Genomic DNA, 19,057 nt, shown 5'->3' on the forward strand with positions numbered 1-19,057 from the left:
GGACTCACTAGGTAGGGAAATTCAGCCTAAACGGAGAATTCTCCCTAATACTCGCCCCCCCCCCCCAGACTAAGGGACAGGAGGATTTAATCCACTCCTGGATGAACCTCATACCTCTAGTCGATGATATACATCCTAGAGAGTCCATCAGCATTTTGATGGTGACACCCTGACCTGTGCTCAATGGTGAAATCAAACCCTTGCAGGCAGATTGACCATCTCAATAGTTTTGGATTTTCCCCTTTCATTTGCATTAACCATCTCAAGGGTTGGTGGTCAGTCTGAATAACAAAAGTAGAACCATACAAGTATGGCCTAAACTTCTTCAGTGCCCACACAATAGCAAAGCATTCTCTTTCGATAGTTGCCCACCTTGTCTCAGGATCCTTCAGTTTCCTACTGATGAAGCAAATGGGGTGCTCCCTACCCTTCTCATCCAGTTGGCTTAGAACTGCACCTATACCTACATTGGAAGCATCAGTTTGTACAATGAAAGGTTGGTGGTAGTCAGGGGCTCTTAACACTGGAGCTTGGCAAAGAGCTCTCTTCAGTTTTTCAAAGGCCTGATTGCACTCCTCATTCCATTTTACCTTTTTAGGGAATTTGGGAGAGGAGATTACATTCAGTGGAGAAGCTATGGTCCCATAGTTCTCAATGAAATTCCTGTAATATCCAGTGAGGCCTAGAAAAGCTCTCACTTGGGTTTGAGTAGTTGGTGTTGTCCAATTTTGCACAGCTTCAATCTTGCTGGGCAAAGGCCTTATTTCTCCACCTCCTACCTCATGTCCAAGGTAGACCACCTTACTTTGACCGATCTGGCACTTACTGGCTTTGATTGTCAAATGGGCCTGTTCAAGGGCCTGCAACACATGTCCTAGGTGGTTCATATGCTCCTCCCAGGAGTGGCTGAAGACTGCAATGTCATCCAAGTATGCCATGCAGAAGTCTTCCATCCCAGCTAGAACTTGGTTCACCATCCTTTGGAATGTGGCAGGTGCATTCTTTAGTCCAAAAGGCATGACCTTAAACTGGTACAAGCCAACTGGGGTTGAAAATGCAGTTTTCTCCTTGGCATGGTCTGTCAGGGCTATTTGCCAATAGCCTGACGTCAGGTCAAATGTGCTGAGGTACTTGGCTGCACCAAGTTTATCCACCAACTCATCTGTCCTGGGCAAAGGGTGGGCATCAGTCTTGGTGACTGCATTTAGAGCTCTATAGTCCACACAGAATCTCAAGTCTTTGGATCCTGCCTTTGGTACTAACACAACTGGGCTAGACCATGGACTGGTAGAGGGCTCCATTACCCCGAGATCAAGCATCTTCTTGACCTCTCCTTTGATGTGGGTTCTGATATGTTCTGACATTCTGTATCCTCTGCTTTTGACTGGCAGACAGTCACCAGTGAGTATCTCATGCTGGCCCCAAGGGGTCAAGCCTGGTGACAGTGAGAACAGGGAGGCAAACTGATTTAACATAGATTTGCACTCCTCTTGTTGCTCAGGTGTCAGGTCTGAAGAGAGATTGACTCCTTCAACTTTTTCATCTAAAGGCACACCTCTGAGGAGATCAGGGAGAGATTCACTCTCTTCTTCCTCTGCAGCTGAAGCTAGAAGCAAGGCTCCTACATCAGGCCTGGAGATGTATGCTTTTAGTCGGTTGGTGTGGAAGACTCTAGGAGCTTCCCTGGGTCTGCCCAGATCCACCAGATAGTTGACCTCTCCAAGTTTTCCCACAATCTTGAAGGGTCCCATCCATTTGTCTTGCAAGGCCCTCTGCCTTGTTGGGAGCATAACTAGAACTAGCTGGTCTTGAGTAAACTCAACCATGTTAGCCTTCTGGTCGTGCCAATGTTTGACCAGGGCTTGACCAGCTTTCAAGTTGTCACTTGCTTCTGCCATCATGTGTGACATTCTCCTCCGGAGACCTATCACATAGTCAGTCACTCTGACTGGCTTGAGGGGAGGAGCACCTTCCAATCCCTCCTTAATCAGGGCCAATGGACCTCTGACTGGATGGCCATAGAGAAGCTCAAAGGGAGAACAGCCTACTCCCTCCTGAGGGACTTCTCTATAAGCAAAGAGAAGGCATGGCAGTAGAAGGTCCCACTTTTTCTTAAGGGGTTCTTCTAAAGCACCTATCATGCTCTTCATGGTTCTGTTAAACCTTTCAACCAACCCGTTTGTCTGAGGGTGGTATGCGGTTGAGAACTTGTAGGTAACTCCACAGGTTTTTCACATGGCTTTCATGTAGTGGGACATAAAGTTTGACCCCCTGTCAGAGATTACCTCCTTAGGAAACCCAACCCTGGTAAAAATACCAAGGAGGGCCTTAGCCACAGCCGGAGCTGTAACAGTCCTCATAGGAATTGCCTCAGGGTACCTAGTAGCATGGTCTACTACAACAAGGATAAACCTGTTGCCTGAGGAGGTTGGGGGATCAAGGGGACCAACAATGTCAATCCCTACCCTCTCAAATGGGACTCCCACAACTGGGAGAGGCACTAAAGGTGCCACATTCGTGGAACCAACCTTACCAGAAGTCTGGCAGGTGTGGCAGCTCTTACAATATCTATCTACTTCAGCCCCCATCTTTGGCCAATAAAAGTAGAGAGAGAGCCTTTCCTTGGTCTTCTTGAAACTCAAGTGACCAGCCAAAGGTATCTCATGGGCTAGTTGTAAGAACTGTTGTCTGTTCTCTTGTGGGACTACAAGGCGTTTGTAGTCTCCAGGTTCAGACTCAGTCGGTTCACTGTAGAAGAGGCCATCTTCCCAGTGTAACCTATACTTCCCAGGCTCTTGCCCATCAGCCTGAGAAGCTGCCGGGTGGCGGAGACCTTCCAGAGTTGGACATTCTCTTTGCCCCTTACGAAAAGCTGCCCTGCTAGGCCCACCTTCTGCCAGTAAAGACTGCAGCTCAGGATGGTCCTCAGGGTCCAAATCTCCAATAAGGTTTGGGCCTCCCTCTAGCTCTTCCTCAGAGTCTAGCTCAACCACACAGGGTTGTACCTCCCTCTCAGCCTCAGCTGGAGGTGGAGTTACAGGTGTAACTTTGGACAACCTAGGGGAAGTCCTTGTTGGAAGCACTGGAGTGCTTGCTGCTGGCTTTTTCCTAGGAGTCTTGGGTTGCCCCTTTGCTCCTGATCTGGTAGTTACTGCAGTGAGTTGCTCCAGTGGGAGAGGAGTGATTTCCGTCATCACCTCCTGAGATAACCCTCGCAGGGTTTTCTCTCTTGCAGGTTTTGTGAGCTCCTGTAACCTTTTGCTAGGTGGTCTGGGGGTATGTGACACAACTCCAAGAGCTTTGAGGTCATTACCCAACAGAACCCTACCTGGCACTTCACATTGTACACTGACAGGTATTTTTACAGCCATATCATTACATTGGATGAGAACTGGTAACTGGGGACACATCTGCACAGGCCCACCAGCTAACTTGGTGAGGCATTTGGGTGCCTTAGCAACATCCTCTGCCTTGAAAAATGATTCATCCACCACAGTTATGCTGGCTCCAGTGTCCCTAATGGCAGGAGTCTCCTGACCATTCACCTGGACACTGTCCTTCTAATACTCTTTAGTATTATCTGGAATAGAGTTATAGACATCTAAATTCTGTTGTTCCCACAACCCCAGGGAGACTAAAGAAACACTAGCTGAGATTCCAGTGGGTTCATCAGCTAGTAATAGAAAGTTTCCACTTGCCATATGTACTTCCTCTTCTGGAGCGAAGGCTAAGGAGGCAAGCTGGACCCCTGAAGGTTTACCCTTACATCTGGGATCTCCTTTCACATGGTCAGTAGCCTTACAAACAAAGCATGAGCCAAAGGCTCGCTGGAATGGAGGCTTGTTCTGACCTCCTTCTGGTCTGGGACCAGAAGGTACACTAGCCTGATTTGGTTTCCCTTGTGGCTTACCCTTATAGTTTTGTTTGGGGCCCTCTTTGGAATTTGTAGTATTAGAATTCTCTTTGGAGTCCTTTTTAGGCTGTTTCTCCCCATCCTTCTTCTGAGTTACCCCAGAATCCTTGTGAGTGGCCCTGTTGGCAACCCACAAGTCAGCAGCCTTAGCTAGTTTCCGGGAATCTAATTCCCTGGAATCAGCCAAGTGTTGTCTGAGCTCAGGAGAGCAGGCATCATAAATAGTCTCCAACATAAACAAATTCTTCATACCTTCATAAGTGTTCACCTTGTAACCCTTAATCCATCCCTCTAAGTTTTTCAAACATTCACTCACCCAGGTAGCCCAAGGGGTACCATCATGCTTTTTGAGGCTCCTAAACCTCTTAAGATACTGGGAAGGGGTCTTCCCAAACCTAGCTATCAAAGCTAGTTTCACACATTCATAGTCCTTCCTATCCTCCTCCCCCATCTCCATTACCACATCAGTTGCAACAGGGGGAAGCCTAGAGAACAACCAGGTGAGTAAGTCATTTCCTGTGATGTTCTGGAGCCCATGATTATATTCAAACAGAGACAACCAATCCAACACATCCAACTTAGGCTCATACATACCAATCAATTCTTTAGGCATCCGGGGTCTTTTAGGACTGGAACTTCTAGAGGAGCCAGAGAGAGAAACATTCCCAACAGATAATTTCTTCATTTCTAAGTCATACTTGAGCTCCATTTCCCTTAGCCTTAGTTCTTTGTCAGTTTGAGCATTAAGTTTCTTATACTCCAATTCTAGTTTCATTTTCTCCAGTTCAAAGTACTGAGGACTAAATGTGGGACCTGGTAAAGGTCCAATAGGTACATCAGGTAGAGCAGGCAGAGGCCTAGGGGGGACAGTTACAACAGCCTCACCCTCCTCTTCTGACTCTTCCTCAGAATCATCAACATTTTGCTCCATGTTAACTTCAATACTGTCATCTACAGTTGCTGGAGTGGTAGGTTCCTCTGAACCATCACCCAGACTTTGGTTAGCTAACAATCTTTCAATCAGCTCCATTTTCTTGCCCTTAGTCAGGAGATCCTTATGTTTACAGAGCACTCTTAAACAGTCAGCAGTTTTGGCTGCAAGGGACTCTTGACTATAGCTTTCTATAACTGACATGTTAGAGGATTACTTTTATAGTGCTAAGCTTTGTGGTTAGTTGCACTAAGGTATTCAAAGCACAATAAAATGTATACTCAATACAAATCCCACCGCTGTACACCAGTGTTAGGCAGAAACCTGTGCAGTTCCCTTGGGGAACACTGCAAAAGATTTAAGACCACAGGTATAGCAGTAAACCCACTTGGTAGCAGTCTGCACCACCCAGATTTACCTGGTAGCTGTGGCTGAGCAGTCAGACTTCCCTCAAGAAGAGTTAGGCAGTATGCAAAGTATACACAATATGTACTCAGACACAATAGCACAAGCAAACACTGACCAGAGCTTGGTTTCAAAAGTATATAGTTATTTATTTTCAAGAACATATGAGTTGAAAACACTCTAGCAAAAATATAGTAAAACACTCTAAACACAGTTATATGGAAAGCAGTCCCAATCCTTATTCCTATCTAGACAACTCTAGGTTAACACCACATAATTCAAACAGAGGTGAGCGCTTAACGTTAGATGACACTCTAGTAGGTAAAAAGAAGGGAGAAGGAGCAGAATTAGGTTAAACACACCACTCTAAGGTCCAGAACACTTGCAATAGGCTCAAAGAAGCACAAAGTCACAGGTGAGCAAAAGTCACTAAGCAGGGCCCACTCTTAGAGCAGACAGAGCGAAAACGTGCCCAAGATCACACAGTTGGTAGAGATTCAGAGTCTTGCAAAAGAGTTCGGAAAAGAGTTAGAGAGGCTTAGAAAGTTTAGCCAAAGTGTCCCAGGCAATCCCAGGATCGAAAGCCGGGGGCTAAAACTACCCCGTACAGTCGGTGGCAAGGGAAGCCAGGCGGAACACGGTACCTTAACGGAAAGGATCCTCCAGCGGGGGCAGGTATTCCAGGCAGTGGCAGCAAGGCTCGGCGTCGGTCAGGGGAGAAGAAGATCTCGCTGAAGAGCAGAAGAAGAGGGTCGATGCACTGCCCGGGAAGAAACCAGCCGCGGAGTCCTCCGGTTAAAGGGTTGTACCGACTTTCGCGGTTGGGGTAAAAGTGGTGGGGTTCCGGTTGCCGGGGTGCTTGGCACTGGCAAGGCGGCCACGAGATACCTCGAAGAGCGGAAAGAAGGTGAAACTGGTTGTCCCCACCAGTCAAGGGAAGGAGCCACCCCGTTAAGAGTTCTCCTCGGTCGTCGGGAAGAGTGGTGAGATGGTCCAGCAGGGCTCCACCGGCGGTGTCGTCGTAGCAGATCAGCTCAGCTCGTCCCTCGTTGGATTCTTAGGTCCTGTGGCGACTTCTGAAGTTCCAGTCCCCAAAGCCCTGCTTTTATGCAGCAAACCCCCATTCACCCAGCCTAGCTGTCACTCAAACATGCTAAGTGGTGAGCCGGCCGGCTCACCACTTGGGCCAATCAGGACGGAGTGCGACTTGAGTTACCTAGGTAACGCAGTCCAGGGTGCCTAAATCCCCCTCCACCCTTCCTAAGTACCCCAGACAGAGTGGCACCACTTTGGAGGGCTTCTGTGGAGAAGCCCGCCAAAAGTGGGACAAAGGGCTCCACTTTGGGTCAGAGTTACAGAGGCGAATGCCAACGCCATTTTAGCATCAAGTTTTGGCAAAAAATCCCCACCGGAGTTATAATAATAAATATATAAACCGGCGGTATGTTTAAGGCTACCGTAAATAAATAATTAAATGTGTTAGCCTAAAACAATGGGAAATCCCATAGGAAAATATTCGCGGTCGAATATAAAACGTAGTTTCCACTGCCACCAGCCAAAACTCGATCAGGGGGGACGGAGACGTTCCCCCTCGACTAACAGACCCTGGGGCAATCGAATTGCCCCAGCCAGTACGTCCACAATATGATGGTTTGTACTGGTTCTGTTCAGGATTTAAGACTAGTAAAGTCTTTGGTGACTTTACATGTCCTGGGAGACAGTAGTCAGTCCCAGGGTATGGAGTCTATGTTGGGGAGTCCCTAGGACACCCCTGGGTTACGGCACAGAGGGTGCTGTGTAACCCACATCACAAAAATATATGAGGCCCTATGGAGTAAAAGACCCCATAGCCCATTCAACACAAGGGTTAACCAAGAAAACACACTTCAACATGCCCAAGAGTGAGGGTAAAAGAGTCTCACTCTTGGCAGGGGAGAAAAAATAAACCCAGAAATCCAGCAAAGCTGCTGGGGGACTCACTAGGTAGGGAAATTCAGCCTAAACAGAGAATTCTCCCTAACAGTTGGATGTTATAAGCAGACTACCTGGTTCTTCTAGATGTCACACCTATTGGCCTCAACAAAAATTCTCTGCGCTGGAAAAGTATGTGACCACTAACGGGTTTAAGATAAATGCCACGAAATCTGAAATCTTAATCCTCCAAAATCTAAGAAAAAAAAAGGAGTGTCCAAAAAGAAGCCACAGTGGCACTTGGGGAAGGAAACCCTCAGATGTGTGAACCAAATTCAATATCTTGGCATGTGGATCAACAGCAGTATTAACGATGCTCCATGGGTGAAAATGGCAAAAGTAAAATGTAAACAACTATCTGCCCAAGGCCTAGCAATAAACAGAAAATATGGCACATTTTCATTAAAACCAACAGTCCACTTTTACAAGCAAAAGGTCGTGCCAGCCCCGATTCATGGAGCAGAATGTGCACTGGGCAGCTAGCACTCATTATGGGATCTTTTTGAAAACACATTTGGGCGGACAGTGCTGTGACTTCCTAATGGTGTTCCGACTGCGTGCATTCGATACGAGATGGGGCTCACTTCTATAAATGCCAGAGTGGCCTGGAACATGCTGTGGCCGTAGAGAAAAATGATTGCTGAAGACCGGCCTCCACAATTTGACATACTGCATAACCCAAGAGCAATAGGAACAAAACAATTCTATGTCAATGGGCTGATAGGTGCGAAAATCTCCTCGACGACCTTAACACTGATAACACACTATTAGCAAATCCAAATTCAGTTAAAAAAGAATTGTGGCTACAGGATTTGGTGAACACTGTTGATCAGAGATCACGCCACAGATTCATGCAATATGTTGCTTTGGAGACAAGAGCACTGAATAAGCTACCCAGTAGTTTGGAGAAGTTCCCAAACAACCTTCAAAGAGCCATATTTATGAAATTTCAGTTAAACGTGTTTGAAACCAAAGAGACAATGCTCGAGGGAAAACAACCTACCAGTTGATCCTAAGTGCAGACTAAGTAACTGCGCAGATGAAACCCTGAAGCATTTCATTTTATTCTGCCCTGCTGCACTTAAAATATTGAGAACTAGGCACTTGGAAGTCTATATACTAGAAAGATCATCTATGTGCGGTGAAGATTGGTGGTCGGTGCTCTCAGATGGAACAAACAAAAAACTAACCTATGCACTAACCTTTATCTAGTTCAAGTGAGTGACCGGTTAACAAAAGATGATACAGAGTTAAAAACTTGTAGAAAACAAAAAAAAGGACTCACTCTTTATTCCATGAAATTGTAAAGATTGACTGTTGAAGATGAACTGTTAACATCAAATGACAAATGTGACCTCATGAAATGATTAATGAGAGGAAAGATGTATGTAGACATATTTTAAAAGTTTGTAATAAACAGAATAACATTTAAAAACAGTTTTAAAAAAAAAGTGATATTATCACTCCAATTAGCAATAGCTGCTGAAGTAATGCATGAAACAGCGTGTCCAAACTAATGCAATGATACAGCCTGTCTACTTAAACCCTGGGGCAGACAACCATTGTATTGTTCGTTGTTGCCATATCAGGTTTCCTATTTCGGGATTATTCAACTTCAGGTTCCTCTCATGTCCAGAGATTTTTGGGCATAAAGCTGCAATGTCTGCACTGCCATGTATGAGAATAATGAACAGTTAGCGCTTCCTGCTTTGACTTAAAACAAGTCCAAAATATACCAAATCCAGACTTTTAGCAGTGTAGATGGAGGGGGTGGGGGTTCAGAGCTTAGCTGTGTAAGGTCTATCACCTATCGAACAAACTGTGACTGGAATAAAAGCATGGCAACCTCACTTGGAAGCTACCACCTCAGTTCACCAAGGCACATAATAAATAACATTGCTAGGAAGGAATCCTGTCTCTCCTGGTTTCCACACCCTGCAAGTCCTCTCTTAGCAGGCCATCACTGTACAAGGTGCTAAATATAGCATGTGATTGTGGCCCTGAAGACAACCTGATAGTAAAGGTTGAAACACGTGTTGGCAGCAATCAATTAAATAGAACGGCTTGTCTACAACTTTGGAACATTGCTTCAGTTTTGTATAGATTTGATTGATAATTGTAGGATGGTCACCTTTTTCTATTTTACTTATACATTCATGATGTTAGGCTAGTGTCAAGTTGGTTGACCAGTGCATTGCGCTCCTACCCTTTGAATTGTATAAACCGTTTTTTGATTTGTATGAAATGTCTATTTTCTCTTATTAGGTATTAGCTTGATGAGGTAGTAGCACATTCAGGCTAAATATATATATTTAAAAAATGTACCACATGTGCAACTCAGTATTTTTATATGCAACAATGAGAGTTAATGAACAAATACATAAAACAAGAAATGTGGAAACAAATTACATTTTCTTTACTCATCAGGGTCAAATAGAATCACATGTTTTTCTTTTAAATATATATTTAAATACTGCAGCACTTGGTGAACTCAGTTGTGCTTTGCAGGACAAACGTTTTTGCTTTTTGAGAACCCAGCACTGCGAGCCGTGAGGAGGCTCTTGCCGGTGCCTGTGCTTCCTGGAGGAGGCGGGCTTCTGCGAGTCACGTGACGTATCACGTGACCTTGTTACCAACAAAACGCCGAGCCATCCGCCCGAGGGGCGAATACTGCAGCACTTGGTGAACTCAGTTGTGCTTTGCAGGACAAACGTTTTTGCTTTTTGAGAACCCAGCACTGCGAGCCGTGAGGAGGCTCTTGCCGGTGCCTGTGCTTCCTGGAGGAGGCGGGCTTCTGCGAGTCACGTGACGTATCACGTGACCTTGTTACCAACAAAACGCCGAGCCATCCACCCTCGCGGCGTTAAGCCCGTAGGAGACAAGCCCTCTGGCTGTTGTGCGGCTGTTTGGCGCAGTTGGCGCAAAAAACTACATGTGACCTGCATGAGAATCAACAGCAGCCATTAATAGCCGAGGTGAACCTGAGGTAAGGTCTACATCGTTACAATGCTTGTTCACGCAACGTGAGACTGCGGGAAATTATATCCTTTGATCACGCTGTTTCCTCTAAGTACGACTTGATAAAGGCCTTTTTCCCTCAGACCTGAAATATCTAAAGCGACCATCTAGCACCACATCTTCATCCTCGGTAGTAAGCACTTCTGAGGCAAAGTGACTAACTACCCCCTGACTTATTTTAAGTTGTAGACACATCGCTTATCACTTTCTACCAACTTTCTACCAACAAACGGTGTAGAAATCACAGATTGTTGATTAAACCAAACTTGATGAAACTTCGCAGCACTAAAGACATGGAAGGGGCAGGGAATGGATCGTACTTAAACCAAAGCAGTGAAATGATCATACCAACTGCTCAACTCGCTCAGGAGAATGCTAATCTGATGAATGGACAAAAAACTCAAGCTCTGGTACATGCTGGTGAAAAACATAGTACTCCAACAAAAAGTCAGACAAAGAAAAATCCAAATATCGCTATAATGAATAACTGGAAAAAAGGGTTAGAATACACTGTTTCAACAAGAAAAATACAAAGTAAAATAGAAAACCACTTCGGGAATAAACGACATAAAAGCCACAGTGACATTGAAGGCGAATCTTTTACTCACAATCCCCGACTTCTAGTACAGAAATACATATTGTTGCAGCACATCTGGAAAAAGAAATATGTACCTCACCTGAGGAAGATAATGTATTCATCCCAACCCCACAAAATCTACAATCCTCATCAACTGTTGCACAGCTAATGCTGGAACAAAGGGACTTAGAAAGAAAAGATGACGAAGAAACAACAACGAATCCAAATACAGACACATTGAAAGCACTGAACTTTGTTCTTAGTTCATTGGTTTCAGTTTTTGAGATGCTAAAAGGAGAGGTCCAATCGCAAAACGGGACATTGCTAGAAATGACTAAAGAAATTTCTCTTTGTGACTCTACTCTAGTGGGCCTGGCAAATGCCATGAATACAAAACTGAGCACCCCAATTCAGGCACTGAATATTGAGATTGTAAAACAAGGACTCGACATCTCCTCGATTCAGCAATCACTGAAAGAAAAAAATCAAATTGAAAACCAAAACACACTTTTGAAAGAGATTTTTTCAGCCTTAAAGGGACAACTGCCCCCAGCTCAAACAGAAGAAACCCCAGAAAAAATTCAGGAATACTCACTGGAGGACACCCCACTTTCAGATTCAATAATGGAAGAATTCTTAAGACTAGCTACAGTACTAGAGGAAGAGGCAGATACCGGAAAAAATATAAAAGATACTAAATCTGAAAACCCAAAAGCCAGTCAGGCGGAAAAACCTCAGGAATGGCAAGAACAAGGGGAACAAACATCAAGAGGCAGAAGAAAAAGGAGAAATCGTTTGGCAAAGAGAAAGAGTTCTAAATCTTTACAGTCTAGAAACAAAAGTAAACATAACAAAGGGTTGAAGCAAAACAAAATTGAAAAAGAAAAAGGTAAGATCCAAGAAAAAAAACAATCCGTTGGGATTAGTGAGGAGCAGGACACTATTGTGGGCGACTCTAAAAACCCTCGTATTGGCATAAAAGAAAATAAATCCAAAATAGGAAAAGGAATCCAGAAGGTCAAAATTGACATCCCGACAAAGGCCAATTTTACTAAAGACAAACAATTGGACGATATAGTTCCAATAACAAAAGCAAGCATTGGCTTACAAACAGAGGAGTTGATAGGACAAAAAAACAATCTAAAAAAGAAAAGCATAGAGATCGGAAAGGATCTGAAAAAACAGATAAATCAAGAGGAAACACCAAGAATAAAAAAACTAGTCGCTCAACCTCAAAAAGAGAATATAGCCAAAGTAGTCAAATGGGCTCCAATTTTTACACAGAAAAGAAGGCAGTCAGCAGCAAAAAGACCTTATGGGAATGTCACTGCCATAAACCAACAGGAAAATTGCCCCCATTTTTCTAACAAAGAAGCCGTTGGCTTTCAAGGACTCAAGCACAACCCTTCCAGGTGCAACTGTTCCAGCAAACATGCTGGGGAAAAACACACCTGAAATAAATGACAACCAAACCAAAAACGGAGAAGGGAAATCCATCAAACTTGATACCCAGATGCATTGTGAGGAGAATGCTGCAGGTATCCATTTACTCTCCGAAATATGTGACAAACCAACAGAAAATACATCAGTGGGAAATGCCAATGCCAATGAAAGGATTTGGTTGAGACTGCGCTCAAACCACGGCCACTATAAATCCTTAAATCGGGGAGTGATTCTGAATATAATACAAAAAATAGGAGACCTCCACTCTTTTAAATCCAATGACATCGAAAGCGTGAAATTCCCGCTATCAAGTGATCCATTCCTGGTTGAACTCATTATGACCTCAGCAAACGCAAAAAAGGATGTCTTGCGAAACTCAATTGAGTTGGAATCCTATGGACTGGAAGTTTCATGCAATGATAAGAAAAACAACACTATGGCCAAACACTGCTTTCTCCCACGCCCAAACAAAGAAACAATATATCAAAATGATGCAATCCTTACAAAGCAAGGAAATTTAGAAAAAGACCTCAAAACAAAAGAAAACACCCCCATGTTCCTTTCAGACATATTTTCAGAAGTTCTGAAGAAGTCGGGCCTGGGCACACAACGACTTTAGAAAGAACCATGTCAACGTCTTTAGTTGGAACACAAGAGGCTCTAGTGTCATCAGAGATAAAGAAACAAGGAGACACTTATTCAATCAGGGGGATGCGATTCTTTTACAAGAAACCTGGTTGGTCAATCCGCTAAACATTGAAGGGTATATAGTTCACTGTCTGTCAGCCGTACAAAAACCGTTGGGCCGGCCCTCAGGAGGCTTACTAATAGCACTAAAAAACCAAGTCTTTAAAAATGTAAAGGAATTATGGAAAAATCCACAGGGCATTCAGGCATGCAGAGCCGAAGTATCTACACAAGAAACTACGACAACTTGGGTCTTTGTAAACATTTACTGGAACCCTGCAACATCGAAACTAGACTGTTTTCTAGAGAACTTAGCATCTCTATTCGAACTATTAAAAACAACCCTAGTTTCTAGTAAGATCGTGGTAGCTGGAGACTTCAACACAAATTGCCTATATCCCCTAAAAGGAGACCGAGATCGAGGAACCCATAGGAAAACTACTCGGGGGGGGAAAAAAATGGCAGGATTTTATGGAACAATGGGACCTCCACATGGTAGTGGGCTCACAGGAGGGTGTAAAAGAACCATACATAACCTGGAGAAGAGGGAACTCATCTTCAGCTTTAGACTATATCCTTGTTTCAAAAACTCTGCATGCCTTGCCATACACATTAAAAATAAAACAGGAGCCTGGCAGTGACCACAGTAGATTGGAGTTGTCACTCGAAAATATTCTAATGACAGAAGCTGAACGAGAACTACAGTTGCTTGAGGGGAAGAAAGGAAAACTTAGAGTCGTAAAATATAAAGATGGGGGAACCAATCTAAATGGAAAACTCAAAACGATCCCTGATCACATATGGAAATCACATTGTGATCCACACAGATTTACCAACTTCCTATGGGCAACCCTAGCACCCAAATATTTAGCGGGAGAAGCCAAACAGAAACATCTGCATGCCTTTGACGAATCCATACAAAGAAGAAAAAGAGAGCATAGGAAAACGTTAAGAGTCATCAAAAAGGCAGGACTTTCAGCGGAGGATATGAAAACTGAAATAAGAACCCAAAAAGCCAACAAATCATGGTCGATCTCTCATAATGCTCTTCGGATGCAAACAGATGGCGAGCACATACTTAAAACACTCAGAGAAAAAAATAGCAAGAACTTCTGGGAAGTAATGAACCAGTTTGAAGGGGATCATGCACAATCATTATGTAACTTAGTTTCAGAAGATGGCTGGGTGAGCTACCTGACAGAGACATTTAAGAGCGACGAGACCCGTGAATTTATACCCAAACCAGATACCCATTGGCAACTCAATTTCTGTGAAGAAGACATACGGGAAATTATAGCCAACTCCTCAACATCAAAAGCCTCGGGTCTAAATGGCTTGACCTATCAGGCACTGAAAAGCGAACCAACATTGTGGTCAAAATTACTATCCGCTCTCTTTAAAGAAATACTAAAGCAACGAACCTTTCCAGCTTCCTGGAAAACGGCCCTTATAATACCCTTCTTTAAATCTGGGGATCGTCGTATTCCAATGAACTACAGACCGATAGCATTGCTGGACATTGAAAGCAAAGTCTTCATGAGACTATTACTAACTCATGTCTCGAAATGGGTCGAAGACTGTAACATTCTATCACGCTTTCAAACAGGATTCCGCAAAGGCCACTCAACATCTATTAATGGCCTGATGTTAAACATCTTGAATGAGCAAAAAAGAGGGGGGAAAAAACAAATGCTGTACGGAGCCTGGATAGATCTATCTAAAGCTTTCGATCAGGTTGAACGAGTCCTACTGTGGGACAAACTCCGGAACTGGGGAATGCCAGAATCTCTTCTATCAATTTTAGTGGAACTTCATAAAAACACCAATCTAAGAATACGGCTCGACGCGATGGGTCATCTGTCCAGACTAGTTGAAGTTAATAGAGGTGTAAGACAAGGGTGTTTGGGGGCGCCTCTGTTCTTCAACTTGTTCCTGGCGGATATGGGCCATTTTTTAGAAACATCTGCTTTGATACGCCCAATACTAAATGGGAGGGAAATCTGCTGGTTGGCGTATGCAGATGACATAGTTCTCCTCGACAGAACACCAATTGGGCTACAACACCTACTTGACAAACTGGATGAATACGTAGGATTAAATAAATTGACAGTTAATCCATCTAAATCGAACATTTTGATTTTCAAACACCCATTGTCAAAAGCAAAATATATAAACTGGAATATGGGAGGAGAACGGATTAAAACAGTAGAAACCATAAAATATCTGGGATATAACATCTATGCCCATCCAGCAACATACAAAGTAGAAAATGAAGTGTCAGCTAAAATAACACAATTTACATCACAGATGATTAAGTTAAATTATAAATTTTGTAAGTTCTCCATTTTGCCCTTGGTAAAGTTCTATCTCGCCAAAGTGGTTCCAGTTGTTCTATACGGACTTGAAGCAAAACCGGATCTTTGGTTCATAAACTGGGACAACTATGAGGGTCGCCTCTGGAAAAGAGTTCTGGGTCTCCCAAATTGTGCAACCTTAAAAAGCCTAAGATTCGAACTAGGCCTAAAATCTCTAAATTGTATGGCCGACTGGAAGCTCATTTCACTGTTCAGGGAAATAACACTAAGCAAGGACTCGACGTTGTATGGAGACCTTAAACACGAAGCATTATTGAAAAAATCTGCTATTCTCATTTCACTGGAAAGGAAAACGTTGGAAATGCTAAAGAAACTGGATTTAAATGAAGAGACTCTGGCTCTAAATCCACTTAAAGTAAAATGCAGACTAGAAGAATGGGACTGGATTGAAACAGTGGAGAAAGTAAGAGAGGACCCAAATCAAAACACATTTTTGAGGGTAGATAAGAAACTAGGATCTCTCTCATGCTATCTACTGAAATCTCCAAATAGAAAGTTGCGTTCAGTCTTCCTCAGAATGAGACTGAATCTCGTCCACTGTGGGGCTGTTCTGGTAAAACGTAATCAAGGTCACATGGCAATAAAATTATGCTCAATCTGCTCAAACCCTGCAAAACAAACGTTAAAGCATATTCTAATGGATTGCGAAGGCACCTGGCCACAGCGATTAAGATTCTTTAGAGATCTGGTACGGAGGGAGGAAGACATAGTAACAGACTTCCTCTGGGACAGAATTATCTCAGGAAAGAATGCTGCACTTACGTTTGCAGCAATCCAGGTGCTAATAGAAAGTGGTGTGACAATCTAACACAACGATCCAAAAGGATAAATGTACCTAAACATGGTATTCATAGGACTAGAAAATTTGGCAGGGTTGGTGGAATATAAGAAATTTCAACACAAGTTTGGTCCTTTTTATACTTAATGCAAATTGTTTTGTAATGTTTTTCTTTTTGTAAAGGCTTAAGCCAAAACAAATAAAAAAAAAAAAAATATATATATATATTTTTTTCCTTGACAGGTTATTAATTCGAGTGCAACACTGTACAAGATCACCAAACTTCTCAGAAAATGATGCCAGCATATTTGGTGAGGCTAGAGAGAATGTGACCTGAACAGATACAGTAATTGTGAACCAGAAGTTGGACAAATGGGACAGAGAAAATTGGCAGGAGCAGTTTACAGTGGCAATAGGACAGGAGCGCTCGGATGACAGATGCATTTGGCAAAGTGATGCACTTACCTGCTAGTCTGTAGGAGCGACAAAGACGGAGCCCAACTGAATATAGTGGAAGGCAAACAATGAGGTCCACCAGGAGATGAATAACACCTTGCACCAGCACCACGAGGAGCCGAAGCTACGAAGAGAAAAACAAGACTTCATGGGATTGAATGACAAATCCTTCATCCTGACTAGCATGTATCAAAGTAATAACAAATCCTCTCATACCTACAGGTTTAAAGGAAATCCTCCCCCAACAAAAGACAAAATACTACCCTTCTACTTGACTTCTACATAGACAAAGGCCAGACCTTTAGCTCCCTGAGGATGGCTTCTCTCTGAAAACCTATTGTTTCTGAGCTGTCTAAAGCTCTGGCTTTAGGGAAATGAAGGCATATATAACTGTCAGCTGTGACTAATCTGAGTAATGTCTTCCCTTCTGCCATAAGGGGAGACCTTTCCCATGGCCCAGGCAGTGCGCCCACAGTACAAAAGTGAACTTGGGGATGGTGCACTGAGGGAGGATCACATGGGGGAGGAAGCCCCTTATGGGATTGGAGACAACCATTCTCAGAGAACGCAGTATACCCCATTTGCTTACGAAAATACAGGCCAGAGAGGCCCACAAGGGAAGAAAGTAGAACAGGAAGGAACATAGGGAAAAGGACCAGGACCGTACCCTTGGAGTTCTACATTTGTGAACATTTTTTTATTTCGCCAGTTTTAACTACATAAGAGACTGGACACCTTTCTGTTGGTTGGAACCACAATGAACACTTTACTTTAGAAGATATCATACTTGCACAGTTGGTTTAAGTTATTAGTGTTGGGGACAAAGGTAGGCTTTTGAGACAAGACGGGGGCAAACTGTTTGTTTTGGACATTCTGACAATTTCCTTCATTCTCTTTGAGGCAGGGAAACACCTCTTAGTTTTAGGGACAGAGAGGCATTTTTCCAACCCTTTCTTGAATAATAATAGTTTCTAATTTAAAACATGCCTTACTTCTGCACCCTTATGGTGTTAGGAATGCGATCAGACCGGGTTGATACAAACTGGGGGAACCTTACTTTTACCAAAATTAGTGAGTGTGCTAGTTCTCCCTCAGTCACCACTAAGGAGCCAATAGGATTTGATCTTTCCAGTAGTAGGGAAGCAGTCATAGAACCAGGCGAAAGACAGTTAATACCAACGGATTTAGTACTGATCCCCCCCCCCCTCTCTGGGACTGACAACAGGTTGGCCTCAAAGTCTGGTCTGGCTTCGAAGTGTGGGCTAGATGTAATGGCAGGTGTCAGACTCAGACTTTAGAGGGGATGTCAAAATAATGCTACAAAACAATGGTAAGCAACCCTATCACTTCAAGGCCAGCGACAAAGCAGCTCAAGCTATTTTGGAGAAAGCACTGTTCCCCAAAATAAGAGAAAAAACCAAACTAGAAGATACTGAGAGCTATGACAGGTTATTTATAACGTGCTTAATACCCAGAGGTTTCTAAGTGCAGACCCGGGGATAGAACCTGTGTTGATCTGTGTCATCTTGCTTCCAAGGCGAACACGTTGCCCCTGAGCTATCCTCACGAAACAAAGAGAGAAACAAAGGGTTTTGGGGAGGCAGATAGAGAACCATATATCACCCCTGAGCGAAGAAAGATTTCCCCTGGTGAAGATGATACTGAAATAATTGCTGATTTGGCCTTTGCAGACCGTAATGACCCAGTGTTAGCAGATGCCTTACTCAAAGTTATTCCTGAGGAAAAAGGAAGAACTAAGGAGGGTCCCTTTTCTTGCCTCAAACATGGCTTACTACAGGGGTGACTTTGGAATGGATGGGACTCGCGCTCTCAAATTGTAGTACCACGTTGCAATAGGAGAGTGGTTCCCCTACAACCACTTCCTATTATTGATATACCCTTTTCAAGAATAGGAATGGACATTGCAGGGACTCTGGAACCTTCCAAACAAGGAAACCGATACATCTTAGTCATATTGGATTATGTCACTAAATATCCAGAGGCTTTCGCTATGAGGTCTAACACTACACAACAAATCCTCAAACATTTGCTTCCGTTCTTGTCCCGTGTGGGCGTCCCTAAAGAAATCCTGACTGACCAGGGAACCACTTTCATGAGCCGGCTTATGACGGAAGTAAAAGAAGTTTGTCCTACAGATCAAAACCCTCAGGACTTTGGTGCCTCACCCACAAACTGACGTGTTAGTAGAACGATTTAATAAGACCTTAAAAACTGTCCTTAAGAAGTTAGTAGAGGCTGTTGGGAGAAATTGGGGCACTATGCTACCGTGGGCCCTATTTGCTGTTCGAAAACACTCCAATCCTCCCCTAGGCTTCTACCCATTTGAGCTTCTCTATGAACGAGACCCTAGGGATGTTCTCGATATGCTGAGAGAAACATGGAAAGAGGCCATATTACCCCTATGCCAGACTGCTCAGAGCTTAAAGGGACATATGGCGGTGGTTGGGTCTATAGTCCAATCACATTTTAGTAAATCCCAAGA

General features: G+C 43.6%; 1 protein-coding gene across 3 annotated transcripts in view; it reads right to left on the reverse strand.

Moving 5' to 3' along the window:
• Positions 1-19,057, reverse strand: part of LOC138452946 (phosphatidylinositol N-acetylglucosaminyltransferase subunit Q-like) — a 718,081-nt gene that overhangs the window by 202,175 nt on the left and 496,849 nt on the right. For all 3 annotated transcript variants that reach the window (XM_069605315.1, XM_069605313.1, XM_069605314.1), the window contains exon 9: positions 16,564-16,678. In XM_069605315.1, coding sequence (XP_069461416.1) covers positions 16,564-16,678 — 115 coding nt within the window. The remainder of the gene's footprint in view (positions 1-16,563; positions 16,679-19,057) is intronic.

The sequence above is a fragment of the Ambystoma mexicanum genome, chromosome 4p (assembly GCF_040938575.1).
Source record: "Ambystoma mexicanum isolate Mex_15411 chromosome 4p, UKY_AmexF1_1, whole genome shotgun sequence".
Classification (NCBI taxonomy): domain Eukaryota; kingdom Metazoa; phylum Chordata; class Amphibia; order Caudata; family Ambystomatidae; genus Ambystoma; species Ambystoma mexicanum.